This window comes from Thamnophis elegans, chromosome 1, assembly GCF_009769535.1.
Source record: "Thamnophis elegans isolate rThaEle1 chromosome 1, rThaEle1.pri, whole genome shotgun sequence".
Taxonomy (NCBI): Eukaryota; Metazoa; Chordata; class Lepidosauria; order Squamata; family Colubridae; genus Thamnophis; species Thamnophis elegans.
In genome coordinates this window covers 56,316,975-56,342,815 of record NC_045541.1, presented here as the reverse complement: position 1 = coordinate 56,342,815, position 25,841 = coordinate 56,316,975, and the positions used below count along the sequence as shown (strand labels likewise).

Below are 25,841 nucleotides of genomic sequence, written 5' to 3'. Positions count from 1 at the left end.
TGGCAGGTCAAAAATTGGTAAATAACGGAACCCTAAGCACGGAACCCTAAGATAGTATTTTTTCCTTATCTTTTCCCAGACCCCCATCAAAATCTTCCGAATATAATGTCCCATGAAGTACCTATGGGGGGTGTCTCTTTCTTGCCAGAGGGAGGCATGCCATCCCTGGGGGAGGTCATGTCCCTCTATAGCCAATAGGCGCCTTCTACTCAACATCACCCAATCTTTCACCCATGTCATGATTGCTGCGTTATAGTATGCTTCCCAGTTGGGTACTCCGAAGCCTCCCAGTTCTCTACGTTTTTGCAATTTTTGGGCTTTGATTCGTGCTTTCTTGCCTTGCCATATAAACTGTGTCACTATTGTCTCCAAAGATTTAAAAAAAATTTGTCCAATTTAGTTGGTGCCGTTTGAAACAGAAACAAAAATTTTGGTAATACATATGTCTTGACTGTCGCAATCCTGCCCATCAGAGACAGTTGTTTGCTACTCCAATTAGTTATATCTTTAGATACCTGTTGTAGCAATTTCATATAGTTATCTACCTTGATAGAGGAACATCTCTCCGTGAGCCAAATTCCCAAATATTGTACTTTGTGGGCCATGTTGATCCCTAACAGGCTTTGTACTTCCCTTTTCTGGTTCAGAGTCATATTCTTAATTGACAGTTTTGTCTTCTCTTTGTTTATACGTAGCCCCGCTACGAAGGTAGCATTGATTGTAAATTCCCATGCCTTGCACCCCCTTCTTGGGCATCTTTCTGTCAGAAATTGGAAAAATGTCTTGGTCGGACTGTATTTATTTATTTATTGTTAAAATTTATATGCCGCCCAATCCCGAAGGACTCCGGGCGGCTTACAAAAGAAGAAAGAAAAGGAAAATAAAAAAGGATAGTTTAAAAAATCACAAGATACACATTCGTTCTAATCGGGGCTGGACCTTAACAATGAGGTCAACAGCCCCAGGCCTGCCGGAACAGCCAGGTTTTAACAGCTTTCCTGAAGGCCATGAGATTGGGTAAGGTCCAGTTCTCTGGGGGTAGCTGATTCCAAAGGGTCGGAGCAACCACAGAGAAGGCTCTCTCCGGGTGCCCACCAGCCGACACTGTCTGGCTGACGGTGTCTGAAGGAGGCCCAGTCTGTGGGATCTTACCGGCCGTTGGGAAGTATGTGGCAGTAGGCGGTCTCACAGGTATGCTGGTCCTAAGCCATATAGGGCTTTAAAGGTAATAACCAACACCTTGAATTGCTTCCGGAGACCAATTGGTAGCCAGTGCAGCTCGCGGAGGACAGGTGTAACGCTCATGCGGCTGCATTCTGGACTAGCTGCAGTCTCCGAACACTATTCAAGGGTAGCCCCATGTAGAGCGCGTTGCAATAATCCAGCCTTGAGGTGACAAGGGCGTGAGTAACCGTTTGAAGTGCCTCCCGATCCAAATAGGGACGGAATTGGTGCACCAGGCGAACCTGGGCAAAGTCCCCCCTGGTCACAACCGACAGATGGTGTTCCAGCATCAGCTGCGAATCCAGGAGGACCCCTAAATTGTAGGCCCTCTCTGAGGGGTGTAAATGTTCACCCCCCAGGATTAAGGGCGGACTGTCTAGGCTGTCCTTCGGGGGCAGCATCCAAAGCCACTCAGTCTTATCGGGATTGAGCACAAGTTTGTTCATCCCCATCCAGATCCTGACAGCTTCCAGGCATCAGCACATCATGTCCGCCGCTACACTGATCTGGCACAGGGCAGATAGATACAGTTGTGTATCATCTGCATATTGATGGTACTTTATCCCGTGCTGTCGTATGATCTCACCCAGAGGCTTCATGTAGATGTTAAATAGGAGGGGGGACAAGACCGAACCCTGTGGTACCCCAAATTTGAGGGGCCTAGGGGTCGACCTTTCCCCCCAACCAACACCGACTGCGACTTGTCAGAGAGGTAAGAGGAGAACCACCATAAAACGGTGCCTCTCACTCCCACGCCCTCCAGGCGTCGCAGAAGTATACCATGGTCGATGGTACCAAAGGCCACTCAGAGGTCAAGAAGCACCAGGATAGAGGAATGTCCTCTATCCCTAACCCACCAGAGATCATTGATCAGTGCGACCAAAGCGGTTTCCGTGCTGTACCCAGGCCTTTAACCAGACTGAAAGGAGTCTAGATAATCCGCTTCATTCAAGGTCCGTCGGAGTTGAAGCGCTACCACTTCTCAACAACCTTCCCCAGAAAAGGAAGGTTGGAGACATGATGGTAGTTTTTCAGCATAGCTGGATCCAGGGAAGGCTTCTTGAGGAGGGGTCTTACCACTGCTTCCTTCAATGGTTGCGGGAAAGACCTCCTGCAAAGATGCGTTAGTAATCACCTGGAGCCAGCCTCGTGTCACCTCTCTGCTGGTCGAAACCAGCCAGGAGGGCCATGGGTCCAGTAAACAGGTGGAGGCACTCATCGCTCCCATGGCCTTGTCCACTTCCTCAGGGGTGACAAATTCGAACTCATCCCAGGAAATCCGATTAAGACTCACCCTCGGCATCTCGGCTGGTATTGCCCAAGCGGAGTCAAGGTCTGTCCGAAACTGAGTGATTTTTATCACTCTTCCCTGCAGGGGTTCCCCCACCTCCTCACCTTTCAGGAGGGAGTGGGTCACCCTAAACAGGGCGGCTGGGCGGGATTCCGCGGACGCAATAAGAGCGGAAAAATGTGTACATTTTGCCGCCTGTATCGCCACTAAGTAAGTCCTGATAAAGGCTCTTAATAGTGTTCGATCAGATTCAGAGTTACTAGTCCTCCAACGTTGCTCCAGGCATCTCTTCTGGCGTTTCATCTCCCGGAGTTCCTTGGTAAACCAAGGTGCCTTCCTGGATCCACTGCCGCGGAGAGGCCTCAAAGGCGCAATCCGATCCAGTGCCTCAGTTGCCGCAACATTCCAGGCAGCGACCAAGGACTCGGTCGGATTGTGGACAAGGGAGTCAGGTATTTCTCCAAGCTCCCTCTGAAATCCCACCGGGTCCATCAGGCGCCTGGGGCGGAACCACTTAATTGGTTCCACCTCCCTGCAATGGGGGAATAGTGTCCTGAAGTCAAGCCTCAGCAGGGTGTGATCTGATCATGACAAGGGCGAGGTCTCTATTCCCCTTAATTCAAGATCACGTCTCCACTGCCCTGAGAGAAATACAAGGTCGAGTGTGTCCTGCTCTATGAGTTGGGCCCTGAACTACTTGGGTCAAGTCCATGGTTGTCATGGAGGCCATGAACTCCTGTGCCCCATCAGAGTGTTCACCAAGAGATGATAGATTAAAGTCCCTCAGTACCATTAGTCTGGGGAACTCTACTGCCAACCCGGCTACTGCCTCTAGCAGCACAGGCAGGGCAGTCGTGACGCAGCTGGGAGGTAGATACGTCAAGAACAAGCCCACTTGAACCCCTAGGTCCAGCTTCAAGAGGAGAGAGACACACCCCACAATCTCTGGGGCAGGGATCCTGCGAGTAACTAACGACTTTTGGATTATAACTGCTACTCCCCCACCCCTTTACTGGTGTCGTGGTTGGTGGAGCACCTGGAACCCATCTGGGCACATTTCTGAGAGCGGGACTCCTCCCTTGTGGCTCAGCCAGGTTTCATTTATACATGCCAGGTCTGCCTCCTCGTCTAATATTAAGTCCCGGACGAGGGGAGCTTTGTTCACAACAGACCTGGCATTTAGAAACAACAACCTGAGACCAGGGCCCCGATCTCCTCTGCCACCAGGTCCTTGAGTTGAGCCTGAGGGGCCGGAACAAGGAATCGCTGTAATGTAGCGAATCCTTCTTCCCCGGTAATGGCTAGCCCTACAGCTCCCATCATATCTGCCCCTCCCGGTCGTAACCAAAATGCTCCGACACTCCCCCATTCCTGTAGACCCCCCCTCCCATGGCCCCCATTCTTCCCAGCAGGCCACATGCACCATTCACTCTAGGACGGGAGGTGGGTTTGGGCCCCCATCCACTTCTGCTTCTGCACTCAGTGGAGGGGGCTCCAGGTCGGACTCCCAGTCCTATCATATTCATTAAACAATCACTCTCCTCAAACACACCCCACAGTAATCGTTAAAATACAATACAATAATACAAAATTAATTAAGTTAAAAAGTGGGCGCATTCTCTCTCACATTCATACAATCAAACACTCAACAAACTAGTTAAAAACGCAGTTCTTGAATCCGTGAAAGGGGCGGTCAGCGCAAGTCGCGAGGCGGCTGGGGCCGGTAATAGTTTGGGAGAGAGGGTTCCCCGCTCTTTTCTCCCGTGGGGTCTGGAGGTGGTGTAAAAAAGTCTAAGGTGGCTGGGGGAGTAGGCGCTAGTTGGAGAGAGGAGGCTCCCCATTCTCCTCGTTCTTGTCCTCTCTCTCTGCGAGGGTCGTATGTCGCAGAGCAGCACGTAAGGTAGTCGGCATGGCAAAAGTTCCCCACGGCCTAACATGCTTGGTTAGTCCGTGGCAAAGTGTTGTCTGAGAAGCCAAAATGGAGAGGAAGAGGAGGCCGCATCCAGGACAACAGCGGTGGTGGTGAAGGAAAGCCGGCCGCACGGTCTTAGGGCACACCGGCTCCCTGAAATGGCGGCGCACCGGCTGCGGCGGTCAGAAAACCGTGCCCGGGACGGCAGCGGGCTGCAGCGGCGACGGTGGAAGGCCCTGGCCACAAGATCTAAGAAACCGAAGCCGCAGTAGCCAGAACGACGGGCAGAGAAGGCCCCGCGATGCCCGAGCAGCCCAGCGGTGGCGATGTCCAAGAACCGTGGTGGAAAAAGAAGAAGATGGGGGGAGCGTTCGGAGACTGCAGCTAGTGCAGACAGCAGCAGCAGCGGCAGGGAGGCCAGCCGCCCAGTCCCGAGGCACATCGGCACCGACTCACCGGCTCCGTGAAGCAATGGAGCAGGCACAGCGGCACAGACGCAGGCACACCGGTCCTCCGAGGCAGCAAGGCTGAGGTCGCGGCGACCAGGGCAGGCGGGATGTAGGGCTTCCTCCTCTTCGCAGCCGTTAAAAACAAAAAGCCCACCCCCTCGCCTTTGAGAGTTTAACCGCCATAGGCTGGGAGGCACTTCTTTCCCTTCGGCGGCCAATCCGCTCCGTCCACTGGACTCTCCCAAGACATTTAGGTAGTCCTTGGGTTACATCCAATCATTCAGTGACTGTTCAAAGTTATAGTGGTGCTGAAACAATGGACCTATGATTGGTCCTTAAAATTCAGGCCAATCCACATTTATGATCAGCACTCCGCTGCCTCCATCACTGCATTCATCTGTGCTTCTTGCACCTGCTTGGGCACTCACCTACCGGCCTACGTTCCCTAGTACCTATCCATAGTACCAGTGATGGGTTGCAGGCGGTATGCCTTGGTATGAGCTCCTTACCTGCATTTGAGCTCTTCGGTGCTTACGCACATGAAGCATACGGCATCTGCGCGATGCTCCGCCAAGCAGCTGGAGCATCGCGGAGGTAAGGACGCTGCGCACATGCATGCAGGGGATGCCGGGCCCCATTGCACCATACCGGTTGCAACGGGATCCAGATCCCACCACTGCATAGTACCCACCCTAGCTGTCCCCCAGAACTTGCTTAGGACTCCCGCCACTTCCTGCTTAACAATCCATGTAGTCCTGGGGTTACACGGAAACAGCCAGTATTACTTTGCCAAGCATTAGAAATTCCAGCTCCAATTGCGCTTGTAACTCAAGAACTACCCATATAAATCCCTACATCCTTTTGTATTTTAATAAAAGTGTGTGTGTGTGTGTGTGTGTGTGTGTGAGGGGGGTGGGAAGAGAGAGAGAGAGAGAGAACTAAAAAATATAAATATAAATCTCTCCACTCATAATACTGCACTCCTAAGCGCTACTTATAGAGCTGTATCACATCACACACCACTTCCTTCTGCCTTGTCTGGCAGAAACACAAAACATGAGATAAATGTGTTTATCCAGTTGCAGTTTTCCTAGGTTATTAACACCCCCCTTTTTTTGCCTCAATACTGATATCCATGATAACAAAATATTTCCAGGAAATGGTTTGCATGAAGAGAGTTCCAAGCTGCTTTGTTTTGTATTGTTTTTAATGCTGAAAGAATGTTCTTGGCAACAATCGAAAAGAACTCAATTGTTACATTTTTGGCTCTGCGTTATTTAGAAGCGTTCTTCCATCAGTAAAAGAGAAAAACAGCCCCCTGAGAACCCTCAGCCCTGTGTGCCAGGAACCACGAGAGGGACTAAAAGTGATCCCAGTCACCAATGCCTTCATTCTGTAAGTCCTCTTGTGGGTAGGTGGGTATCCCCACTGGAAAATGGGAATGCATGCAAATCTGGTATGAAATAATCTAAGAACAGTATATGGAGCACTTGAAGGGCTCATTCAGTTAATTCTGGCAATTTCCAGTCAGGTTAGGATTCTGCTTTTCTGTGGGAAACCAAACAGCCAAAATTAGGCTTAGTTTTGTTCTCAGCATGAGTAGAGGATATGTGCCCCTCTAATGAATATTGCTTCTTGTTGAATTGGCAAAAGAAAGACCCCTTCCTGAACCTTAGTTTTCCAATTACTAAAACGATTAAGTGAATTTTCATAGTTGGCAGGAAAAGGGTCAAGATATGCTCTAACATAGGAATGAAATGATGCAATTCCAGAATGATTTTAAAATATTTACTGGTTAAGCAATTTATGTGAATCTGCTCCTTATTTTTAATATAGTAGACTAGCAGATAGACTGTTGGACTTCCTTGTGGCAGAACCGCTTTTCTGTCACTCTGGGCTAAAGAGTTGGCTATTTTTTGTGTATATTGTTTATTCATTCTACTTGGTCACCAAAAGTATGGAGATCAGCAGAATCACAGATTCTGTCAAGGATGTGCCAATTGAACCCTAAGTTAAGCAAGTTTCCCAACCACCATACTGTGCCTCAGGGGCACAATATGGCTTAACAGGAAGGCAAATTATTTGGGCAGAAGCTCCTGAGATCAAGAGGTCATATGGCACTGATTTCAGAGGCTGCCTTTGCCTCCAGGCACGAATTCCAAGTGATAGCAACTCCTTCACACATGCTCTGTATCATGGGTGGTGTGTTTACATCTTCCAGGAATGAATTCAATGAGAATACTACTGCCCCTGACTCCAAAGATTGTGTGAATCCTACTGATCTGACTCCTAGAGAAGAGGATGCTCTTGTAAAGGTATGTTGCTTCTTTGTGGGGAGAAGTGTGGGTCTTTAGAAGCACAAGATGAGAAGTCCCAGGCAAATTGCTTGCGTTAAACAGAGCACTAATTTAAAACTTGGTTCCTGGGATAGATTCCTGGGACAGATTAATATTTGGAGTATAATATTAAAAATTGGTTGTGCAATTTCTATAAGTGTGTCCCTGTCCCCGATTTTCACTATCGAGAAGGAAAAAGGATGGGGAAGGGAATAAAAGTCCTCCATGTCCCTAATCTGCTTTTTCCAATATGTAGATTATCCCCAAATATAAAAGTATAATCTCCCCTTCATTAAATCATAATTTGGGGTTGTGTACATATCCTTTATATTGTGGGAAGAATGGCTGGAACTGGCAATAAAAATCTGATGATATATTAAAAATATTAATTAAAATTGTGAAATATTAATCAGCTTTGAGTACCGAGAAGCACATAGGAGGAGGAAGCCATTCGTATGAATTTATATTGCATGCAAATCCTTTTTAAAGGCACTTTTCAAAGATTGAAGTGCCAGATACTTTATAAAATTATAGCAGAAAAACATAGAAAAACGTTTACATCTAATTTAAGTCCACTGGTGGGTGTATGCTATCTTACAAGACTCGAAAGCCAGTTTGGTGTAGCGATTTAGGAGTGAAGAGTAGGGCACCATGAGTTCTAACCCTCCCTTCAGCCCAGGGTTAAGTTACTCTTTCTCAGCCCAACCCACCTCACAGGATGATTGTCATAGGGAGAATAGAAAGCCACTGATTACTGCCTTAAAACAGTACAGATTAAAAGTGGGTTATAAATCTAGTAAATAAATTATTTAATGCATTGCTTCAATTCATATTGTGACTGAAATTTAAATCCATGTATGTCAGAGCCTAAAATGTGTATGACAAAGGGGAACAGTGCTGTTGGGCAGCACTCATAAACATCAGTCATAAACTTGTGGCTTTTTCAAAAGTGAATGAAACCTTACACAAAACACTTTGGCTGTTTCTCTATGATTGGGCGTAACTTAACTATTCCATTTGCAGGGTTCCTCCGAGAGCATGGAGATTTTGTTGACAGCACAGACAAAGAATTTAATTGACTTCACAGAAGCCACGCCTCAGGTAAGAGTAAAAAATTAAAATGTAGCTTTTTCATTGTACAATTTGAAAATATAATTAGTATGTCCATTCTCTATACCTAACTCTTTTTTACTTTCGGTAAAGCTTGTTTGAGCTCTGGTGTCTCATGATCAGTTTAGTTGATATGACACTTGGCTATATGCATGCATGCATGCATGCATACATACATACATACATACATACATACATACATACATACATACATACATACACACACCATGTTTCCCTGAAAATAAGACAGGGTCTTATTTTCTTTTGACCCCCGAAATAAGCATTTGACCTTAGTTTTGGGGAGGTCTTATTATTTTTGAGGTGCAGTAGGTGGCGAGCATGGTCACCTAATGGCTGCTGCTGTGTTGCAATATTTTCGGGGAAGGCTTGTTTTTGGGGGAGGGATTATTTTATCATATGCGCTCAAAAGCTTGATTGGGCTTATTATCTGCGGAGGTTGCCTCAAACTTGGTTACATATTACTTACTCTCTGGAAACATACTGTGGGGGTAAAACACCCCTCGGGGTGTGTGTTCTGTTAAGAAACAGCCTATTGTGCCTTAAAATGGCTTCTACTGTACAGTGCTGTGGAGTTGCCATGGTAACGGCTTCACAGTACTCCACAAGGTGGCTTCCTCTGATAAGGGGGAAAATCCAACATTAGAAATTACATTTGGTCCGGCCATTTTCCCCCTATAAATAAATAACCATGCAGCACCAGGTTATCAGCTAGTAAGATTATATTACAATATTATGAGTTTTTTTTATGTTTCTTTTACTTTTAGGTGTCTTCACCAATAATTATGCCCAGGTGGTTAGTGCCAGTAAGTTATTGAATAATCCTTATAAACCATTAATTTTCATATTCTGTACATCCGTGTCTTATTATTAGCAACAGTCATTCAACTGTTGTTAGAAGTGGTACAAGTTAGTATTGATTTAGATAGTTTCTAAAAGTCTGCCATTTCTATTGCATGGTGGATAATAAATATTTTCAGCTTTATCAAAAGAAACCATCTGCCACCTGGAAGTGGCCCTTAATTATTCTGGAAAAAGGCAGGACTCACCTCTCCATTATCCAGTCAAAGTTCTTTCCTTGTGGTTATGATTGAAAATTATTCCCCTTACTAATCCGGAACTATTTGGAGGATCTATATATTCTGACCTGTCTCCCTTGAAGAACAATTGAAGGTGACCAATTCAAGGGCTCCATTAGGCTTTGTGCTGTACTTCCAAGGCTGCATCCCAAAAGCATAAACAGGTGTCACCCCAATTTGGGAGGAGGGAAATTTGGGAGGTTTTTAATAGGCGTGATAAGTCTTTTTGAGGTTCAAAAATTCATTTTGCTTCTTCCCTAACCATCTCTCAAAACTGAAAATGATGCTAAAACATTTGATGCTGCTCATTTTGGGGGCCATATTTCACCCTCAGCAGACCCCCTTCTGGTATGTCCTGCCAGTTAATGGTTTTTGTAAATTTTATCTTGACCATTATCCCAATCCAAATTTATCATTGTCCCAACCATTGGATCTCACGAATTGGAAGGAAAAGCTATGAAGGAGAAAAGGTAGCCTGAAGGAAAGAATTCAAGGTCAAGGGATCAATTGAACATTTATTTCACATATTAATCCTTCTCTGCTGTGGCATTTGCATTTGATAGACATGTTCATTTGCTGAAATGTATTGAAACCTGAATCACCTTTCTGACTTTTCTTTGGTTTTCTTTATAGAGTGGACTGACTTCTAATGGGCCTCTGGGAAATGATGTTGCTTTATCTCTTAAGACAACTAAAATAAACACTGAAGCCCCATTGGCTACTGACTCATCACCTCCATTGTACCCCTCTGAAATCACACCCAGGTAAGGATTTTCTTTTCATGAAATTAAAACAGTCCTCCTTCCCCATCTGTTAATTTCCACATGTTCCAGCCAGCTCGTCGTCATGGGAAGTTAAGTCTACAACATTAAGCACATCACTTTGAGGAATGGTGGAGGAATTGTACAAGTTTTAGATTATTGTATAACTTCTGTGCATGTCTTATATAACTTCTACAAAACAATACTTATTGGATTCTTATTAATCCAGTTCTTATGTTAGGTCTTGTGAACACTATAGTACAGTGTTGGTGAACCTTTTTGGTTCTGGTTTTCTGGTTTCCGCGTGTGCCGGAAACCAGGAAAGTAGCCACTTGACACGCATGCGCACACTGGAAAGATGATCTTCTAGTTTCCGGCGTACACATTTGCACCGGCCACCTGGTCTTCCGGTTTCTGGTGCCCATTCACGTGCAAAGACCAGCTGGCCGATGCGCATGCATCTGCTGGAAACCGGAAGATCATCTTCCCAGTGCGTGAATGTGCACCAGGCAGCTGCTCTTCTAGTTTCTGGTGCACCCGCGCATGTAAAGACCAGCTAACTGGCACACCGGAACCCAGAAGAGCAACTGGCGATGACAGGCGTGTCTGGAGAGATGGCTCTGCGTGCCACTTCAGGCACACGTGCCATAGGTTTGCCATCCCAGCTATCAGTGACGTTCGTTGAGGTTATGGCTGGTGAGGCAACAAGAAAGAAAGAGGCTTTTGGCCGCTCTGGCGCTTTGTCCAACTCCGACATGGAGTCGGACAAAGCACCGGAGTGGCCAAAAGCCTATTTCTTGAAAACGGGCACCGGGAGGGAGATTGAAAAGGGCTGGCCTTGGTGACATCACAATGTAAAGTAAAATCTCCCCTCCACATTTTCAAGCCGTTCGCAAAAATGCCCCATTCTGATCCTTCAAATGCTGCAATCCTGGAATATGTGGAAGGCTCAAAATGGGGCATTTTTGTGAACGGCTTGAAAATATGAAAGGAGATATTCCTTCCTCTCCCCGTTCTGAAGGTCAGCACAGACTGAACAGGATAAGAGACAAAATCCCCCCTCCCCATTTTCAAGCAGTTTGCAAAAACGCCCCATTCTATGCTTTCAATCCTGCAATCCTGGATAATGTGAAGGATCAGAATGGGACGTTTTTGCAAACTGTTTGAAAATGGGGAGGGGGGATTTTATCTCTTATCCTGTTTTCAGTCTGTACTGACCTTCAAAACAGGGTGAGAGGCAGGAATATCCTCCTCCACATTTCAAGCCGTTTGCAAAAACGCCCCATTTTGAACCTTCAGTGTGAATATGCAGATGAGAAGCCACCTCTTATAGGCATGAAAATCCATACACTTGGGACATTGGAAGAAGCCCCGCGAGGAGACGCTGCTGCCGAAGTGCAGGAAATCTCCCCCACCCCACCTGCAGATCGTCCTTTCAAAGAGGAATTTCAGTGGTTCCCCAAAGAAAGTCAAAGACAAAAGGCTCTTTTTGCACCATCGAGGAAGCCAGTCAAACGACTCAAATCCCGAGTACCTCGCGGGCTCCTTATGACATCCCCCCCCCCACAGCCTTTTGTTTAATAGCGATTCCTTTCCCCGATGAACTAATTGTGAAGTGTACCAAGTGGATAATCAGTGCACCTGTTTTTAAACCTGGGATGCCTTGTAAACTTTAACACTCACTCATATGATACGCGCACACACACGCATCAGTTTTCACCGGCAAGTGGTTTAAAGTAAACAAGATAACACCAATAGCCTTCCCCACCCCCCACCCACCCCATACCTAGCGACTTGAAAGCCCCGGCGAAGCCCCAAAGCCCCAGCATTTGAATCTTCACTTTCCGACTGCTTCGCCGCCGCCGCGCTCCACCACCTCTTCCCCCCCCCCCCCCAGTCCTCCGGCAAACAATCCTCCACTTTCTTCAGCTCAGACGGAGCCGGGACACCGAAGCTGCTGGCGGGGGCGGCGGCATGCACTTTAAAAAGTGCATGCCGCCCCGCCACAAACCAGGACATATTTAGCTGAATGGCAGCCGAGCCCTGCCGGCACTTTAAAGTGATGCCGGCACTTTAAAGTGCCGGCAGGGCTCGGCCACCATTCAGCAAAACATGTCCTGGTTTGTGACCGGGTGGCACGCTTGCACTTTAAAGTGCATGCCGCTCGGCCACAAACCAGGACATGTTTCGCTCTATGGTGCGTCAAGTCTTTAAAAAATGAAAAATAAAAATAGATGTGCCAGCCTGCGCGCCAGCAGAGGCGGGTAAAACACACACACACACACACACACACATACACATAATAAAAACAAATTACAATTACTTACATTACAAATAAATTGAATTCCTCCCCCCTGCCCCCTCCCTCTGATCCACATACCTTCCATCTGCGTCAAAAATGCAAGATTTGGTTTAGCCAGGGCCAGGCAGGCTAGGATAGTTGCTGCTAGAGTCACCACGTGGATGACTCTGCTTAAATGTTTTAAAATAAGCTCTAAACAAAGTGCCCTCTGCAGGAGGAGGCGGGAGAATCACGTGCTTCATTTGCATACATAATTTTTGGCTTTTTAACCCTTGATTAACTCTTAAAAGGCGAAAAATTCCTTATGCAAAGGAGGCCCATAGTTCTCTAGCCTCCTCCTACTAACTGCTCTAAGCAGACTCAGAGTCACTGTGACTTAGAGTCTGGGAGCAATTACCTTGGCCTTTTTAATTATTTAAAAATAGTTTCCTTTTCCTCAGGAGACTGGTGGGGCCGCGCCTCCCCTGCCTCTAGTGACTGCACGTCACTGCCGGCTATAGTATGTTGCAATTCCCGAGCAATCTTACATCTACCAAGTTTCACTAGTAATTTTCTGGTCCTCTTTGTGACTCAACTTTAGCAATAAGTAAGGATATTATATCTGACGTTCCATTTACAGTGAATAATTTCATAAAGTTGCTTTTAAAGGTGGGATGTCATTGGGTATATGATACAAAGAGCTCTCTGTTCATAAATACCTTTTAAACTATATTTACTCTGGGCATCAGATACTTTAAATTACAGTGTTTCTGAAAGTTAATGTGGATGTTCGATGACCTTGTGTAGCTGCAGGGCTGAGCCTGAAGGATAAAAGATTGGAGATACCCAACCTTTACTCTAAGATCACACCCCCAACTTCTGACATCACAACATGCTTGGAATTGTTTGCTTTTCCACTTGACTATTAAATTAACATTGGTCCAGATAGGCTTTCTGTTCATCATCCACCTAAGTGTATGTATATATTTTTTTCTTCACAGTCCTGTTACTGAAGATACTACACGGCAAAAATGTTTACTCACCACTGAACTCTGAGCTTCAACAAATCTCATTTCCTAGTGTATTTAGTGAGCAAAGGACTTACCTGAAATTAAGCCATGTTTATGCCATGGTTAACAAAGAATGGTTGCTTTACAGTAAACCCTTCAACTGGAACTAAGAGTATGAGTTTAGGACACAGAGCTGCTGGGAAACCTGAATCTCTTGCAAAATATATGGGAACAAATTCTGAGATGTCATGAAATCCACAGGGTTTTCATCCACTACAATGCTTTTGTTAGAGAATTCCTTCCTTGTTTATAGGTGAAATGAAAATACTCACAGGGATAAGCTGGTTTTTCCCCCCCTAGCTTAAACCCAATTATGGGGAAGCTGGTGGTGACAGTAAAAGAAAATAGCAGTGACATTTTTACAATGCTCTTTTGTGACCATCTCTTTTTATCTTCTTTTGTATTGTTATCTAGCAAATGTTCTTGATTTTAATCTTGTTTCTAGACTCCACACTTTTGTTAACAATCTATGGAAGTGAAAAATGCAGCACCTTGATTGCAATTTATTCTGCTGGCAGATGCTCTCATAAGGAAAGAAGCAATGTTTTATTAAACACATCAAGACTACTATATGTGTGGATGGGCGACTTTCACATTTTGTTCCATTAAGTCACTAAAATATTTCTAGGTAGACAGGGCATCTAATATGTGATCCTTGATGCTCTCTGAGCTTGGTTGTTTTCTTGCAGAAAACATATTTGCCCTTTCAGTGTTAGTGGGAATGGTCTTTGTGGTTTTGATTTGGCTGTTGTTTACTATTAGCTTGTTTGACTGGGTTAGTACTGAGTTTACTTCTTGATTGTTCGTCGTGTTAATCTCTGCTCATCTGTGTATTGATTGCTGGTGGGGAACTGTTTTAGTCTTTTTGTTTCTTTTTTTGGTTGTTTGATTGTCTCTTCAGACCGGGTAAGACAGTAATATATATAAAAAAGCAAAGCCCACTCCCTTTAACATTGATCATGTTACCTAGTTTGGTAACGAAATGTCTGCAAGAAAACCAAATTCAGAGAAGAACCAAGAACCCCACCGCTCAGCCATGAGCTACAGATACTCTCTTGAATCAATGAACCTAGTTTCTGCTAGATTAGCTTGAAGGGCTAGTCTTCTTTGGGGTTTCCTCTAGCTATTTTTTGGAAAGTTCTAAGGTTTGTGCAGAAATAATCTGAGACTTTTAAAATCGCTTCAAATGCATAGTTAGAATTACTGTCCTTTTTGTGTGCTCCATTCTGTACCTTTCTTCAAATCTACTTGTAGTTGGAATATGTATTTTGTTCATAACTGGAAAATTAAAAAGCAAAATATACCAACATTATGCCAACTTTCCTATATTAGATGAGTAGCTATTTATATATTGGATTCCTTCCTTTATGCACTAAACTGCTGATTGCACTAGTTTGAACTAAACAGTCTGTTACAAATTGGGGGGGAGGGACTAAGCAAATCCCGCGTTTAATTTATGCTTAGAATTTTTGAAAACAAAAAATACCCTTGGGCTTGTGCAGTTAAGATTTAATCCTATGGGTCAGGTATCCAACTCATCCTGCATCTTCTGTCTCTTTTCAAAATAAGCAAGGAAATCGTACAACGCCTTAATTCTGATTCTTCCAAAATGGCTCTGCTTGCTGTGCATTATTGAAATACCAAATTCTAAGTCATTTAAAAACATGACTTATTCTCCATCTGTTTCTGATGGAAGACCTATAAGCATTTAGGCAAGAAAGCAAGGAAACCTGAGTGCCAAGAATTTCTGAATGAACTTTGAAAGGAAAAGCGAAAGGACCCCCACCCCACCCCCAGCAAAAGTTTCTTTCATAGTGGAAGTGATGATAAAAATGCAAGTGTTCCTCATTCCACTGTACATACTCTTCCTTTCATAGCTGGTTGCTGCTTGCGAAATAACACAAGCTACTTTGCTTTGATCTGCAATACTTGTTTTAAGCAATTGCTTCATAAAATAGCATAATGGGAACCAGAGTTGGGGGGGTTAGAGGGAGGGGTTACTGAGGCAAATAACTTAGCATTAATAACCATAGGACATATCCTGATTACCAGACCTCAGGAGGCATGACTTTTGAAATAGCTTAGGTAACATCTAATTGGTTATTGATTTTTCAGACATTTCCCCGAGCCAAGGTAAACCCACTGCTTTTATGAACCTTGCCTGTATTTTTACAAGGGATGAAAATATTTAGGATGACACTATCTTAATTCCTGCTGTAAGAATGAGGAGAGTTGGAGAATATGGTACCATTTGCCTATTATCCAGAAAGATAGCTTTGCTAACAAATTGTCTAGATAATCCTAATCACTAGAATGTTGTGTGCTGACCATTTAAAAAAAAACCAATGGCTTTTGTCATTTTATTTTACTAACCTGATGTACAGCTGTGACAAAAGAAAATAAGATAGTTCTCAATTTTGCTTTTTTTAAAAAAATATTAGAAATTGCTCTTAAATTACTGTATCACTGCCTCGTTTGGCAATACATTTACTGACTTGATCATTACTCATTTAACTGACAGAATTTTCCTAAACACATATCCTGTTGTGTTGTTTTTTTTAAAGGACACTGTAATGTGGTATGGAAAATGGAATACTATTATTATCAGCACCACATTTATCAGTGGGTAAAGTCTACTTGGCAGTTATGTACAAAGACATAAAATTACAGCTATCACAACATAAAGAATTGAAAGCCTTTTGTCAATAGAGCAGCCTCCACTGCAGGCTTCAGGTCTCTAATGGGACATCTGGGAACTGCCTTAGTGTCTCTTGTGATTGATTAAAATGGACCAAAACAACAGATTCTTTTGCTTTGACTAATGAATGCAAAATTGCAATTTATGTTTATTAGCAGCCATTGTTCACTGTCAAGCTCTCCACAGAGGCTTAAATTAGCTTGCATTTTTAACGGCAATCCTGTTTCACTGCTGAAGCTTTTCCTCCGGTAAAATAATTGTGACGTTCTTCCTACAAATGCAATTTGCCTGCATACATAAAGCCAAGTCATTCAGATTTGTCTCAATTTCTTTTGAACAGAACTTTTTTATTTTTCTTTAAAAAAAACACAAATATATCATTTGTCAATCATTAAAACATTGAAGTACAATTTTTTTTTGTTGTGTGTACCCCTCCCTCCCTCCACCCCCCCACCCCCCCTCCTCCTTCCCCCCCCCCCCCCGACTTCCCAGAACCCGTACCCGGTATGGATTTTTAACTAACACAGTCTAAAATCTATTGAGAAAAAGGAAATAAAGAAATTAATGACATTCTAGATTGACCTTAGCTTCTTCTTACTGAACTAACTTTTAACAGTTTAAATCATTTCTGATCTTAAGCATAGGCTAACTGGAATTTCTTAGTCCCGTATTTATTTTGTATATAGTCAATCCATTTTTTCCAGTCTCGTTTATATCTCTCATTTGAATGATCTTTGAGATATGCCGATATTTTAGCCATTTCAGCTAAGTTTGTTACTTTCAATGTCCATTCTTGGATTGTAGGCAAGTCTTCCTTCTTCCAATATTGCGCCACCAACAGTCTTGCTGCAGTTATCAGGTGCAAAGTCAAATTGGTCTCTACCACTGTAAAGTCAGTACATATACCTAGTAAAATAACTGAGGACTAAACTTTATCCTTCTTTTAAAAACATTTTGCATGACCCACCATATTTTTATCCAAAATGCCTTAACCTTTTGGCAAGTCCACCATATATGATAATATGTAGCATCGAGAGAACCACACCTCCAACATTTAGGCTGTACATTCGGATACATAGAAGCCAACTTTTTAGGATCTAAATGCCATCTATAGAACATCTTGTAAAAATTTTCTCTCAGATTTTGAGCTTGTGTAAATTTCACATTTCTTACCCAGATTCTTTCCCATGTATCCAACATTATTGGTTCCTCAATATTTTGAGCCCATTTTATCATACAATCTTTAACTAATTCTGTTTCTGAATCCATCTGTATTAATACATTATATATCCTCTTTATATGCATTAAGCTTTGATCTCTTATTTGTTTAAACAGATTATCCTCAACTTGAATAAAACCAATTTTTTGATCTATTTTCCACCTAGCCTGTAATTGCCCATACTGGAACCATGTTTGAACTACCTTCTCCTCTTTTAATACCTCTAAAGATTTTAATTGTAATACCCCCCTTTCCGAGGTAAGAAGCTGTCTGTAAGTAATTCTGTCCTGTTTTTGTGCTGTATTCATATTTTCAATTGCGTGTCTAGGAATTGCCCACATGGGTATCTTGTCATTTAATTTATATTGGTATTTCTTCCAGACCCGCAATAAAGCATTTCTTAAAATATGACTTTTAAAGTTCTTATCCAATTTTTTGTTGAATAACAGGTAAGCATGCCAACCAAATAGCAGATCGTGTCCCTCAATGTTCAATATTCTATCATTGGTTAAGTGAATCCAATCACTAATTACAGATAATGCCACTGCATCATAATATAGTTTTAAATTAGGTAGTTTCAATCCTCCTCTCTCACGTGCATCTTGCATTATTTTCATCTTTACCCTCGGCTTCTTTCCTGCCCACACAAATTTGTTAATACCCTTCTGCCATTCTAAAAGGTTCGCATCTTTTTTTAGTATAGGTAACATTTGGAAGAGAAATAAAAATTTTGGTAGAATGTTCATTTTCACTGCCGCTATCCTACCCAGCAAAGATAGGTGCAATTTCTCCCATTTTTTCATCTCTGTCTGTATGCTATGCCAAAGTGGTTCATAATTATGCTTATATAATTTCCCATTTGAAGTTAAAATGTTAACTCCAAGATATTTGACTTTTTTAACTACCTCACATCCTAGCATCACTCCTAATTCTTCCTTTTGTTTAATATTCATATTTATAGCTAATATTTTGGTTTTTCCTAAGTTTATTTTAAAGCCCGACACTTGACCATATTGATTAATCATATTCATTAAAACCATACTGGATTCCTGCGGTTGTTCCAATATTATAACCAAATCATCCGCAAAAGCGCGGACTCTATATTCTTGCTGCCTAATCTTGATCCCTTTTAAACCATCCAAGCCCCGTATGTTATTCAACAATACTTCCAAAGTTATAATAAACAATAATGGGGACAAAGGACAGCCCTGTCTTGTACCTTTTCCAATTTGAAAAGAGTCTGTTAGACTTCCATTGACTATGATTTGTGCTGTTTGCTGTTGGTATATTGCTTTAATTGACTGTAAAAAATTATCTCCTATCTGCATTTTTTGCAATATCATCAACAGAAATTGCCAGTTAACTCGATCAAAGGCCTTCTCAGCATCCAAAAATATAAACGCAGCAGGGATCTGGTTGTTCTTTCCCAAATATTCTAATGCATTAATAATTAATCTAACATTACTTTTCATCTGTCTCCCTTGTATAAAACCTGTTTGGTCCGTATGTATCAATTGTTGAGTGACCAACATTAACCTATTTGCTAATATTTTAGTAAAAATTTTATAATCTACATTCAGTAATGAAATAGGTCTATAATTTTTGGGTTGAGTAGTATCCTGATCTTCTTTGGGTATCAAAGATATAAACGCTGTCTTCCAAGATGGAGGGACTTTACCTTCCGTTTGAATCATATTAAATAATTCTCTAAGAGGTTCTACCATTTCTAACTGTAAGTTTTTATAGTAAACCGCTGTCAAGCCATCTGTACCTGGTGCTTTCCCTGACTTTAATTGCTTAATTACCTGCAGGATTTCCCCCGAGGTTATTGGTTGATTCAATTTTTGCCTGTGTTCTTCTCTAACTGAAGGTATTTTCTCTTTGTCTAAATATTTATCTATGTCTAAACCATTAATTTTATCCCCTTTATACAGTTCTGTAAAAAATTCCCAGAAAGCCTTTTGAATCTCTTCCTGTTGAAACACCTCCTTCCCTCTGTAAATCAGTTTAGATATATTTCGAGTTTTCCTTTTTTTCCTAATCTGATAAGCTAACCATCTGCCAGGTTTGTTTGCATTACAAAAAGTATTGTGTTTTGCATATAATAGATTAGTAGCCACCTGGTCAGAGATCAACATGTCAAATTGAGATTTTAATATGTTAATAGCTTCCTTAACCTTTGTATCATCTGGGTTCATTGTTAACTCCAGCTCTTTTCTCTTAATTTCCTCTTCCAGTTCTGTTCGTTTTAACCCTTGCTTATTTCTATGTGTTTTATTTATATTCATCAAAACTCCTCTCATATACGCTTTGCTTGCGTCCCATACAAATTCCATAGATGTACCCTTATTCATATTCAAAACAAAATATTCAGATAGTAATTTTTTACAATCATTAATATACTTTTCATATCTAAATAAGTTTTCATTCAATCTCCAAGACCTTCTTGCCTGCACTACCCTTCCCAACTCCATCCAAACTGGGTTGTGGTCCGAAAGGACCCTAGCTGCAATCTTTGTTTTCTTGACCCTAGAAAGCAAATCATTAGTGGTTAGGATAAAATCAATCCTTGAAAGGGATTGATGCCTGTCCGAGAAGAAAGTGAAGTCATATTCCTCTGCATTTCTTTCTCGCCAAATGTCTCTCAATTCAAAATCATCCATAATGTCAAAGAAAGATTTGGGTAACTTTGCTCGCATCTTGGTATTTAGGCGGGAAATCTTCTTATCTCTCTTAGTATCTATCACTCCATTCCAGTCACCCAATAGTATACAGGAACTATAGTCCCACTGTACTAATTTAGCATGAAGATTTCTATAGAATCTATCTTGCTGTTGATTGGGAGCATAAATTCCCAAAAGTAATGTCTTTTTCCCTTCTAAGATTAAGTCTAAAGCAATATATCTTCCGAAGGGATCTGCTTCTATTAATTCAGCTTTCATATCTTTTCTTAAGTATACAACTATACCATTCTTCTTTTCCATAGCAGAAGCTGCAAAATGTTGACCAAGTTTTGAGTTGATCAAATATTTTTGATCAGTTGACTTGATATGAGTTTCTTGCAAACAAATTACATCGTTCTTAAACTGTTTGAGATAATGAAATATTTTCTTCCTCTTCTGTGGAGAGTTCAGTCCGTTGACATTCCATGTTAAAATCTTAGTTGTCATCTTTGGTTGGTTGAAGCATTTTTAGAGCTTCCTGCACAGCCTGTTTAACCTTAGGTCTAGCTCCTCCCATTGCTTCCAGATTTGTTGTTGTAGATCCTTGATCGATGGCCGATGATTGTTGATGCTGTTGCTTTTTAGCTTGTTTCTCCATACGTCTAGTAGTCATGCGGCTAGGTCTTGGTTCCATAGCACCTTGCACTTCTAGAGAAGAGAGATGCTCCATCTTGTCTGGTGGTTGTGTAGTTTGCTGTCTATCCTGTCCTTCTTGTGGTCTTTCTCTAGGTCCAGATGGTGCAGGGTGTCCGGCCTTCAATATATTATAATAAAAATCTTGGGCTTTCCATACAGAGTTGAGGCGGTATCTTTGCTTATCAAATGTAAATATGATGCCAAATGGTGCATCCCATCTATACTGTATCTGACGATTTCTGAGTTCTTCGACCAAAAAAGTGTAGTCCCTCCTGGCTCTTAACATTTGAGGTGGTATCTCTTTCAAAACAGCCAGGTCTTGACCGCCAATTTGAAGGTTAGTATTATAAGATGCTTGCAGTACCATATTTCTAAACTCTCTTGTAGTAAAATATATAACGATGTCTCGAGGAAGCTGCTTCTGCTTTGCCAGCCAGGAGTTAACGCGGTAAGCTTTGTCAATTCGCCAGTCTTGATTGGTCCCTGGTCTTCCCATCAGGCGGTCAAAGGCTTCCGATAGGATCTGTTTCAGGTTCTCCTGTTTCTCCTCACGCAGCCCCCTTACTCTTAATGCGAACTCCATTTGTCGGTACTGTATCATAATAATTTCTTTTTCAGCTTTTTCCACTTTTTGTTCCACCACCTCTGTTTTCAATGTCAAGTTAGCATTGGCATCATTAAGAACCTCTAGAGTATCTTCCACTCCAGAAATATGTTCTGTTAATACAGTTACAAGACTCAGCACGTCATCTCTAATTTTATCAATCTTAGCATCAAATTTCTCATACAGCTCCTGTTTAAGTCCATTTATTTCACTTTTAATTTCTTCTTTCATTTCTTTCATTTCCTCTTTTCTCTCCTGCTTTACCACCTCTCTATTATCTCTAAACTTATCTTCCATTTTAATTGTCTGTGCATTGAGAGCCTCGCTTAGATTACTCAGGAAAAATTCTTTCGTTAACACATCCCCAGCAGGGGGTGTAGGAAGCGGAGGCTGCAGCTTTGTGCCAGGCACTGAGGATGTGCCCCTGGAAGTAGAGGGTGACGACTTCAAGTTAATATTTGGTTTTGAAGCCATTTCAAAATTTATCTGCCTGCAGTTAATAAAACTCTATTGCCTGAGTTTGCAGCTTTAAGTAAAGAGGCTTTTATTTTGAAGTTTAAGGCTTGGCAAAACTTTCAGTGAGTAAACATTGTAACAAGACCATTCAACAGATTCATCACCATTTAACTTCCAAATAAGCAAGGTTAATGAAGGAGTAAAATTCTTCTATTGTGAAACCAAAACAAATGATAAGCAATCTCTTTTGTTTTGAATTTTTGTGAGAGTTAGCAAAAAGTGTTCGTTATTACCGGAGAGGCCAGCCTGCTCGGCGCCATTTTAGAAGCCTCTGAGTAAATAATTTTTCGGAGGAGAAAAAGAAAAGAAGCTAAAATGTTGATAAGCAATTATTGTCCACAGTAAACGGATCCAGCTCGTGATAAGAATAAATCAAACAAAGCTTAGAGCAGAGTGGGAGAGACCTACTTTGTCCTGCACAAGGCAGTTTGAAGTTCCCAGCACGGACAGCCGTTCTGCCTTGGGCTAGCCCCCCTTTCCTGCAAGCACAAAAGCTGCAAAAATCGAAGAGCATTTGCCAGCAAAACAGTTTCTTCTTTCCTTCTTGCCTGAAGGATCAGGTTTTCTGTCTCAATTTCTTCATATGTCACGTGTTACACTACTTGTGTCTCTGGGCAAAGATGTCCCAAGTGGAAAAACATAGTGGTGGGTTCCAGCCAGTGCGTCTCGGTACGGGTGTACCGGTGCCTGCTGGGAACACCAGGCACCGTACCGGAAAGGTACTTCGGAGGGCCCGCCCACCCACCCTCCTTACCTGTATTTGACCCAACCGGGCCATTTGCACACGTGCACACAGCATACGGTGCATGTGCAATGCTCCCCCAAGCAGCTGGAGCGTTGCAGGGTGGTGGGTGTGCATGCGTGCGCAGCGCGCTCGCACATGGTGGATGCCTGGCCCCATTGTAGTGTACCGGTTGTGATAGGATCTGGAACCTACCACTGGAATAACACCTTGTTGCTCCATAACTAAAGTGTCTGCGATTATTGAGGCAGAACAGTTTGGACCTCTGTTATTAACGCTAAGCATTAACATTCCTCTTGGAGCAAAATGTTCACCTAATTCTCTCTGAAACAGAATGCATGTGGAGTGACTACAGAACATTTTGTCATAACATTCCTAATGTGATTAATGTTTTGATTACAGATTCCTTCCTTCTCACCTGTTTTTCCTAATTGGACAAACTTACTATCAAGTATATAAGAACTTCTATTTTGATTTGGGGGGGGGGGGGGTTAAAGAAAAAACTCAGACTAGTATTTGTATCTTTTTAAACAATGTAGTTGCTCAAAGTATAACTTATTTTTTTAAGTATTGTGTGTATGTGTGTGTGTGTAATAAGTAATGCCAGATGAACAAATTATGCTAGAATGATTGTGCTAAACACTGTATAAGGGAACAACTACTGTGATTTGTAGACCACTTGGAATCAATCATAAAAGTTGTAGCTTATTTCTAAATACAACGTAATTGTACAAAATTGTGTGCATAAGTGTTTTTTCTTCTAGCAGAACAATGCTCTAGCTGCTTATCCATGTATTTCAGAATGCTGACATAATCGTCCACTTCCTTAAGGATATCCTGGTTTGGAGTAATATCCTGCTTTTCTCCTTCCTGGTGATAACATATAAGTGAATGTTAACAAAAATAGCTGCAATAAGGAGGGGAAAGGAGGGCCGTATATTTGACTTTTCATCCCTAATGAGAACAATCAGCATACAAAAGAAGAATCAACAACTCATCTTGTTTCACAGCTGTAATGCCCCAGGAAATGTGTCTTACAACATATCAAGTGTTCAGTCATCTCCAGCCAAGCGGCAAATCATTCAGCAAGCTTTTGTGTTTGGCTTTTTCCCCCTCAATATGCCGCCATTACAAAAAACAGAAATACATATTATTAACAAAGTAATTAAAAACACCGTGAATAACATATTTACAAAATTAAACTAATATAGTTTGGCTTGGTTATAAAGATTCATGCAGTATAAAAATATAATTAATAAATATAACTTTTATACCATATAAAACAGATGTTTTCTTAAAAGAAAAAAGTATTATCAAAAAGGCACCATGCAGGCTTTTCCTGATGCTGTATATATACTTTATGATTTTTTCTCTCTCTCAAAAATTAAGAAAGGGTCACTTCAAGGTCACTTCTTGCTGTAATGTATTTCCTATAGATTGCAGTTGAATGAGTATTAGCAAAATCATTTCTGACATTACTGTGATGGTGCAAAATAAAAAGGAGCAAATGCTTAAATGATTTTGCCAATTTACAAAATGTTAAATCAGTGAATCTGGATAAGGGACTATCAGAAAGCCCATAGAGCTACCATATTTTTCAGAGTATAAGACGCTCCGAAGTATAAGACGCACGTAGCTTTTGGGGAGGAAAACAAGGGAAAAATATCTGCCTCTGCCTCCCAGCAATTTGCCTCCTTGCAACAAACAGTAAACAATACAGGCAATATACACTGTTTGTAGTGTTATATTTCAGACTACACTTGTACAGATTCTGTTAAAATTGATGTGCTTTCTGGAAGTATAGTTATTCTCTGCTATTTAGAAGAAAAGCACTTTCTAAAGCAATAGCACTGTGCATCTTTGGATCAAGCATTTATTTTAAAAAGCTGCTTCATTTTGTTAAGTTGTCTAAAATAATAATAAAGCAGTCTTTAAAAAATAAGTCTAATAATTTGAACATTCTATAGGCATTTATAGTTGTTGATTTACCCCCTTGCAGCAAACAGCTTGATTAGCACAAGAAAAAAAATCTGCCTCTGCCTCCCAGCAATTTGCCTTGTGGAGCAAACAGCAAGTTTCACTTTCAGTTTCTCCCGATCATCAGCTGCTTCAGGCTGCAGGGAACCTATTGAAGCCTCGCAAGCCCTCATTTGCTGCAAACAGGTAAATTGCTGAGGCCAAAGGGTTGGGGCTGTTAAGTGGGTGGGGCTACATTCAGTGTATAAGACACACCCAAATTTTCACCCTTTTTTGGGGGGGTGCGTCTTATACTCTGAAAAATACAGTAGTTCAAAAAGAAAAAAAAATAGTGACAAACCTCTTTCATACTCATCACAGATAATAAATAGCCATGTCTATGAAATTACAGAGATTAACCCAATATGGATTTTTTATGTTAAACTGGTAGTATTAAATCAGAAAAATACTAGTCCAGCTGAAAACCATTTCCCCCTTTCTATTCTGCACAAACTGCCTCTCCCTGAAAAGCTGACCACCCATGTCCCTCTGTGCCAAACGTCTTTATATAGTTGGCTGTTTGCCAAAATCCTTGTGAATTTGGAAACAACATGCCTAGGCATTCTTGACAGTGTGAACTTCACAAGAAAAAACAACAATCAAGAAGCATCACTGCAGGACATCAAATTATTTGTATGTGACCTGTGTAAGGCTCAATTGTACTTGCGGTTGCATACCTGGTGGGTAGAACAACAATTGGAGAGCCTTATTTTGATGTGAATTAAGATTGTCTGAGCTGTGCTGTAACAGACACTATTACTCTTATAGATCTATAAAATTACATGGTTCTGGCACTTTAACTTGTATCGGAGGAACTAATATAGGAGCCTCATGAATTTCATATTTAGGGAAAATGGTTTTAAGTAGTGCAGTACAACAGCTAAGCATATGCTAAGAAACACCCCCCCCCCCCGTTCAAATATCATTTCAATTGTAAACTCAATATAGAGGGCAAGCACCTGTGTTAACCTGTTAGATAGCCAAACATATCTAACATATATCAGAATCCAGAAGATTAGCTTACAGTGCAAATGCAGAATATTGGGTTTGCTGAATAAATGATGGTTAAGTTTTCCTTGCATAAGCAGGTAAGCCTGCCATGCCAACGCAGCCAGTGAACTTAATTATGATTACCTAGCTTAGTCATGGGAATGAT

General features: G+C 41.9%; 1 protein-coding gene across 3 annotated transcripts in view; it reads left to right on the top strand.

Annotated features, from left to right (window-relative positions):
- EPB41L5 (erythrocyte membrane protein band 4.1 like 5) overlaps positions 1-24,708 on the top strand; it is an 89,842-nt gene extending 65,134 nt beyond the window's left edge. The window contains exons 21-26 of one of the 3 annotated variants that reach the window (XM_032216387.1): positions 6,158-6,271; positions 7,098-7,191; positions 8,236-8,313; positions 9,108-9,146; positions 10,053-10,183; positions 24,669-24,708. In XM_032216387.1, coding sequence (XP_032072278.1) covers positions 6,158-6,271; positions 7,098-7,191; positions 8,236-8,313; positions 9,108-9,146; positions 10,053-10,183; positions 24,669-24,684 — 472 coding nt within the window. In that variant the 3' untranslated portion in view covers positions 24,685-24,708. Of the gene's footprint in view, positions 1-6,157; positions 6,272-7,097; positions 7,192-8,235; positions 8,314-9,107; positions 9,147-10,052; positions 10,184-13,462; positions 15,919-24,668 lie in introns of those variants that run through there. The other 2 variants (XM_032216380.1, XM_032216394.1) reach the window with 2 other exon arrangements.
- Positions 24,709-25,841: the final 1,133 nt, after the last annotated feature.